Source organism: Etheostoma spectabile, chromosome 9 (assembly GCF_008692095.1).
Source record: "Etheostoma spectabile isolate EspeVRDwgs_2016 chromosome 9, UIUC_Espe_1.0, whole genome shotgun sequence".
Classification (NCBI taxonomy): domain Eukaryota; kingdom Metazoa; phylum Chordata; class Actinopteri; order Perciformes; family Percidae; genus Etheostoma; species Etheostoma spectabile.
The window spans coordinates 12,417,060-12,424,659 of NC_045741.1; the positions used below are offsets into that span (position 1 = coordinate 12,417,060).

At 38.2% G+C, this 7,600-nt stretch overlaps 1 protein-coding gene across 26 annotated transcripts in view; it reads right to left on the minus strand.

Annotated features, from left to right (window-relative positions):
• Positions 1–7,600, minus strand: part of dock7 (dedicator of cytokinesis 7) — a 53,974-nt gene that overhangs the window by 7,867 nt on the left and 38,507 nt on the right. For 12 of the 26 annotated variants that reach the window (XM_032525025.1, XM_032525021.1, XM_032525019.1 and 9 more), the window contains 10 exons: positions 6,080–6,097; positions 4,936–5,032; positions 4,643–4,777; positions 4,382–4,534; positions 3,505–3,663; positions 3,266–3,366; positions 2,923–3,115; positions 2,653–2,796; positions 2,173–2,304; positions 1,360–1,374 (listed from right to left, as the gene is read on the minus strand). In XM_032525025.1, the coding sequence (XP_032380916.1) occupies positions 1,360–1,374; positions 2,173–2,304; positions 2,653–2,796; positions 2,923–3,115; positions 3,266–3,366; positions 3,505–3,663; positions 4,382–4,534; positions 4,643–4,777; positions 4,936–5,032; positions 6,080–6,097 (1,147 nt within the window). The remainder of the gene's footprint in view (positions 1–1,359; positions 1,375–2,172; positions 2,305–2,652; positions 2,797–2,922; positions 3,116–3,265; positions 3,367–3,504; positions 3,664–4,381; positions 4,535–4,642; positions 4,778–4,935; positions 5,033–6,079; positions 6,098–7,600) is intronic. The other 14 variants (XM_032525029.1, XM_032525015.1, XM_032525013.1 and 11 more) reach the window with 3 other exon arrangements.

Below are 7,600 nucleotides of genomic sequence, written 5' to 3' on the forward strand. Positions count from 1 at the left end.
TGTGTGTGTGTGTGTGTGTGTGTGTGTGAGACATGAGAAAGGGAGAAGCTGTGGATAAGTTGTGCAGTTGGCATTTGACTACCACTAAAAGGTATTTTAATTAAAGCTCTTGGTAACTACAAGCGTGAGGCAAATCTTAAAAATGTAGCTTGTTATATTTTTATGCAACTGCTCGTTCAGAAATGAAATTTAAGCAGAAATTTAAGGCCCTGAAAACTGAGGAACTTACCACAAGACACAATTAAGTAAAGTGGGAAGGAAGGGTCGGCAACCAGGGAAATCAAAAAGGAGAAAACAGAACACATTTTAATGAGGATTGGGTTCCTCCAAAGAATTTCAAAAACAACACAAACAGAAAAAAAAAACATGTCCATTGATTTTGAGAAAGAACATAAAGTCATTGTGGGGGATCCAGACCATGCAAAGGCAGACAGTTATGAAGAATTTAGGAAAAACAAAGTGAGAAAATAAAGATCCACAACCTTCAGAAACACAACATGCACTCAGTGTATCTCCAAAATGAAAACACAGAGTGCTCTGTCCATTTCATGCAACAAATCATGAGAATGTTAACAAAAGAACAGAAAAACAAAACCAAAAAAACAGGGGTCGATTTAGTTTGAACTATTAAAAGAAAGGGCAAGACTAAAAACGGATCAAAATCAAAAGGGGTAAATCAAGTAATCCTCAGATTACTGTGAGTTGAACCCTCTTAGAAAAAACACGACTTCCTCAGGAATTTGGTCCCAGCTTCTACCTAATGCAAGTCTCCAAAATGTTTTTTTTTTTTTTTAAAAAGGCTCATTTAATGGCGTGTGGAAAGAAACTGACCAATGGCCAGAGCAGGGAGGCTAACAGATACCCTTCGCGTAATACAGTGCACTGAAATCGAGCCCTGTGGTTTAAGATGAGATGAGATGAAGTGTGACAGCAGACGGTGTCAGTCAATGAGTGTGTTCTGACTGACGCACCAGCAGACAGACAGAAGATGAAGACAGGGAGAGTGCGGATTGTGCAGGTGATGCATTCACTGAGACTGAGTCACACACTGTGGCTCCCATGCACAGTCTGCCAACACTGTCACGTTATTAAAAACAAAGCTCCTCTTGCACATGAAGAGAAGGGAGGAGAGAGGAAAACAGTGAGGGTGTCGCTGCTTGTACAGCAAGTGTCCCCGGCGGGGGCAGACAATTCACATTGTCTGCAGATGTTAATGGATTGGCTGTATGTAACAAAGCAAAGAGAGCAACAGAATGCCCACGGCTAGCAAATAAAAAGATGAGAGTAAATAAAAAAAATAACAATACGAAAAGATAAACAACACGAGCAGGGCCAAGCAGGAACCGTTTAGCCACCTACCTCCCAGCCAGTACTCTGTGTGACAAAGAGAATACAGGACAAGTGAACAACAACAACACACAAACCCCTACACACAGTGTGGTATTCGCACACAGGGATGTTACAGCAAAGAGAATATAATCTTTGAAACTAATCCAGGATACTAGCTGGAGAACAGAGCGACTGACCTCTGTGTAAAAAATAAAAAAATAAATGTAATCTCTGGACCAAAAACATTTGGGCTTTGTGAGATTAGGTGCTCTGTAAACCAGACCACTGTAACCTTCCCCACACTGTGGCTTGATATTATCATCATGAGTCACACAAATGGCCTTTAGGATTAAACCACAACAGGAGTCTCTTCCCATGCCTCATGCATCCTGTTTAATACTTTACAAACATAATAAACCTTACATGGTATCTGACAAAGTATTTATAAATAAAAAAATACATACATACATACACTGGAAATAAAATGCCAAACAATAAAACCATGCAAAGCAGTGTCTGTGTGAAGGCTAAGCAACATGAATTGTAAAAGAATATTTCCAGTTGTTTGGAGTTGCTTATTGCATTATTTGTGTGAAGACTGTGAAGAATGCAAATTATTCTGAGGCTTTGTACATGAAAAACTTTACTCCTTGTGGCCAAGTGTTGATTTTGTCCTATTTCTATTTTATTAAATCATTCAGAAAGAAACTTAACCCCTCTACACTGCCCCATAAATGTGATAGATATTACATCATTACACATATGCACAGTGCGCCTGTGCAAAACATTAATGTGGCTGTGTCAGTGAGGTTTTGATATTCTGATATAAGTATGTGTGTTTACCTGATGCACAATTTTGCCAAAGGCTTCCTGTAGTTTACCATGAATGGTAGCTAGCTTCTTTGCATCCCTGTTGGCTTCGTGGATAGGGATCAGTACCTTGTACACTTCGTTTACCGCCTCGTACATGCCCGCCTGGAAGGGAGATCAATAAAAATGTTAGTATGGTACAATAACAATAATAAACAATCAGTCATCAAAAATACCAACACCCCAGCCTTAATTTATAGATTTTCGGATATTGAATACAAGGTCTGACTCTGAATTAAGGTCACTAGAAAAAGTAGACAGACATTCTCACCACAGCCTTTGTATTGTACACGTACTCTTTGTTTAGAGATCTTCTGATATATGTGTTCTGCTGTTCTAAGACCCATATATTAGACCCATTATAAAAATGCAATTATTTGTTTAGTGAGAGAAAGAGAAAGACACTTGCATGGTGGTAGACTTAACATCTAATCACCCTTCTATCCCTCTCACCATGGAAAAAGAGGAAGCAGCCTGCTCCAATACTCCCACAAGGCCAATCTCAGTGAAGTATTTTCCTGAGCATATACCCTCCTCATCTGGTGACACCACATCATCAGAAACTGCAGATTCTTCCAGCACGTTGGAGGAAATATTCTGAAGCACACACGTGTACGTACACATTGACAAAAATGAGAAAAACAACACAAATAGACATATCAGCAGACATTTCTGTTTCTAGGCATGTGCACACACATTATATGTATCCAGTGCTCTCCTTACCTGGAAGGTGACACAGCCTACAGGCAGATACTTGCGGTCCTCCAGCATGCTCAGGTACTCGGCGACCAGAGCAGCGCTGTGCACCAGACATTGAGCAGCCTCAGCGTGGTTGTTCCTCTCCGAGTGTTTTCCAGCCATGTTCTGAAGCCACGTCAGCCGCAAGTCTGGTGACGTCTGGTAACCCTTTGCAATCCTGGAGACAGACATAAAAGCAAAGACGCAAAGACACCCCCACACACACACCCCCACACACACACACACAAACACAATGATGATCACAGTGCAGAATTACATTTGTAAGTGATCAAAAAGGTGTCTACATGAGTGTGCATGTATTCTGTACCTGTACATGAGATCTATCAGCATCTCAGGATCTTCCTGGTGCTCCTTCATCTTCACTGTGTCGGACAGGATCATGTGCAAGTTAAACACAAGGTCCTGGACCTGGGAAAAAGTTAAGTTGAGTAAGTTGAGTTACTGTTACCCAAATGTTTTATCTTACAGAAATCAAGGTGTAGTGGAGTACATAAGTAAAAATTGCCTACACTGTAATGGACAACAACCAAACAGTTTGATGTATACCTGGTCTGGGAATGTGGTCTCCCTCAGCTCCAAGTCCTCCTCCGCATAGGTGAGGATGGTCTTTAGAGAGCGACGCAGAAACTCCTCATTAAAATTCTGAGACGTTCCCACCAGTGATGAAAGAGACATAGTCACTTGCATCTTCACTCTTGCAAAGTTCTGAAAGTGCAACGACAAAGAAGAATGGTTTGAACAAATAACATTTTGTCGAGGCCACTGGCTCTTGTGTGACAGATATGGACTGCGAGGGACGCACTCTGAAGAGCGGATGTCCCTTCTACCTTGGAAGTCATTTTCAAAAAAAGTCTGTATGAAAGGTTTTCCTGTACTATAACAGCGGAAATTAAGCTTTCACAGGGGATTGGACCTAAAATGTCTGATTGCAGTGTTTGGTTTTGTACTAAATTGGGGGATGTAAAGTGAAAGGAAAAATAGGAATAAATGCATATATAATGTGTATGTATAGGAATAGACCAATACGAGTATATAGCTGAGAACCAGCCAACCAAAGGTAATTTAGTTCCTCATAATAACAGATTCAATTATGATAGAAGTGTTTTTAAAGTAATCAGATCCATTTGAACAACATGTACACTGACTAAGAAGTGTTTGCAAAGCAATAAGACTTTGTGAGATTAAAATGAGATGTGAGATACAATTAAAAGGTACATTTCTTAAAGGCATGTGTGGTACAGGCAATGGTACTTTTTTCACCACTGATACATCGTAGTAGCTCTAGGAAATCTACACTCCAGGAGGGGTTTTCATATTTACAAACCATCCTAGGTTCATGAACAAATGATAAATACTACTAATAATGCAAACTAGGAACACAACATTTTGGGTTGTAAATCAAGAGTTTTTCAGTTGTACTCACATTCCCAATCTCAAAATTTTGCCTCATTAGGAGGTAGAGGGAGGCGCTGGCATGGGCCCTGATGGTACTTATGCTGCTGCTGCAGCTCCTCAACAATCGTAAACACAGGTCAGCACACTGCTCTGTTTCCTCCTCAAACAGAAGTTCAGGAAACTACACAAGCAGAGAGAAATACACACAAATTGACACAATATAAGTATGAAGCCCTGGAAGAAATTACAAGGATGACTTTGAAATTAAGCTTTCATAAAAGTCCAGTACTTTAGACACCAGCGCCCTCTGTGTGGCAAAACAATGCTGGAGGTAGAGGGCGCTCTGGTTGCAGGCCATGCTGTGGAGCAACACCTTCAGCACCCCACCCAGGATACTCTCCTTGGACTCCGTCACTGATACTGTCTGAAGGGAGAGTGACATATAGTTGTTGTAGCAGCATTTCTGTGTTTATGTTTGCTTGAGTCTTACACCACATAATTTGATTTCAGAATTTTGAAGTACACCCATGCATGTTTTCATTCTGCATGGGTAGATGTAAAAAGTCCTATTCACTTGTATACCTGTACAACGATCTCCAAAGTATCAAGAATAATTAAGTTGGCCTCTGTCGCAAGGTTACCATCAATAAGTGCTTCATGTTCCAGCTCTGCTCTGGTCCTACAACCAAGAAACCAGAAAACAATGTCACAAAATGAAATGAAACTTTGATGTTATGATGCACAGCCTTGCATGTTAAATAAACTTACAGACACCACAGTCAAGCTATTGTCCATAGTGTTGAACAATGTAGGAATCTTTGTGTGGAAGAAAAAGGAATGTGCTGAGTAGAAGCTCAAACTAATTTCTTGTTTTCATAAAGTTTGATGAAATATGGTATATTTACACAACAGCCCAAAGTTTCTAAAGCTGTTTTTCTATCCATATTAAAATAAATTTACGCTGCAAGATGTCTTTTAACCCGTGTGGCACAGAACATAAACTTGGAAGAAACACTGCATGATAATCCACACATAAACACTCAGTTCAAACCTTTAACTTTGCTCCAGAGGGTAAAAAGAATTGAAGGCATTAAGGGGGATGTTTGTCATTATTTATTAAGTGAAGAGCTTAATAAATCTATTATCTATTATCTATCTATTCCTGGTCTAAAGGTGGAACACTAGGGATATATCTTGTATATCTACAAACCATACATCCATATTGAAACTAAAAACAGGACTTGCTTTTGGTAGTGCATCTGACTTTTGTATTTTTCAAAAGAACAAACAAATAATCTAGGAAAACTGCTATTGATAAATTTTCTTGCTTTTTGCTGCAACAGCAACCAGGGAAACACACGAGTCAGAACCCCAAAACAAGAAGCACAGTGGTTAAAGAGCCAAACAGACAAAACAGACTTTAAGTCAGAATTAATGGGTCTCTGTCTGAGGTGCATTCATGTGCGTGTGTGAACTTAGAAAGTCAAAATGGAGAAGAACTTAATCATAACATGGGTGCATCAGAGGCTATAACACTTAGCATAACTCACCCTTCTCAAAATTAAGATATCATGACTTCAAAGAAATGCTAATCAGGAAATCTAAATTAATATAGTGTACATTGCAACTGTCTAACTACCCACAAGCATGTGAATACACCATGAATAGGGAACTAAAGCATGGGGGAATGCAAAGGAGCACACAGCAAATGTGGACCATACAATACCTGACTGATCTGTGACTCCTAAATAAACACACAGCAACATGAGAGAACAATGGAAACATGGAAATTAACAGGAAACAAAGGCTCAAGCTGAATTTACAACAAGAACAGAGGGAAAAATAATTTTTTGAACCAAGAAAAGCATAGCACTGTATCTTTTGTCACCATCTGACAAAATAAGTGACATAAGATACAAAAGTAGCTTTGTTTTTTTAAAGAGTGCATGCAACACAGATATCTGCAGCTGCTAGGCAAACATGGAAATCATACCATTTGGCAATCATTTTATCATATAAGTCTGATTCTGTACCTATATGTAACTCCATATGGAAAACTTAAAACATATGGACCATATGGAAAATAACAATGAATTGGATTTGGCAGTGGGACAAACAATGGGAGTATTTGATGGTTTGTATTTATTACTAGATAGACTTAAGTAGTCATTTTCACATTTATATTTCAGTTTCTGCTTCTAAATCTAGGGTTGCACAATTAATCGTTATTGTTGAAAACAAGTGCTTTCTCAGAGATACATTTATAAAATATATATATATTATTTCAGATAATTTACATGTGTTGTAGCTGTATGTCTATACAACATACAACTTCAAAGTAAGAAGAATGTAGCATAATATGGATGTGAAATTAGTTATAAATCTGTGACAATAACATTTGTTTTGGTTAAAATCAAAAAATAATCGTGATAATTAATTGTGATCTCAATACTGATCAAAATAATCATGAGTATCATTTTGGCCAAAATTGTGCAGCCCTATCTAAATGAACGATTTTAGTTGTAAAAATGGGAAAAACAGGCATGCTGAAGATTTTAAGTGGGAATGGACATTTTTATAAATATTTATGGATTATGTTGTATACATACATTGTGTACTTCAAACAATGATGGGAATAACAGCGTTACTAACGGTAAGAGTTGATTTCTCTTCCTATCTTAATAACTGCCAAAAATGTGGCGCGTTACTATAATCAAAGCTGTTTATTTCATCAGACCAACTAGATCTCTGAGCCAACTTTTTTTTACTGTTCTTCCTTGGTTAGTGGACCGTGCACGAGTCAAGCGCATAAATGCTGAAAATTGACTGAGATTGAGTAAAATTTCATAGTAAGCCAATCAAAGGTAGAGTTGGGCGGGTGTTCGAAAGCACGCATAGTCAGACACACAATGAACAACACAAGAGAGTCAGTCAACGAGAGTCAGGTATTGTGAGCCCAAATGAGGGGCAATAAATATCAAAAGTTCCAAAAAATATATTGTGCTATATGTATCGATCCACTATATAGACATAATATCTACTGTACATACATGGCATTTGATTGGAGGGTAGTCTCAATTTGTCCCACAGCAACATGAAAATTGTTTAGATTTGTGTACATTGTTTCTGTTAATGTATTGTATTATATTAAGTGTCAATTTGAGCATTTAAAAATGTACTTGAAATTAACGCATTAGTTATTTTCTGTAACTGAGTAACTAATTTAGTTACTTTTTGGAAGAAGTAA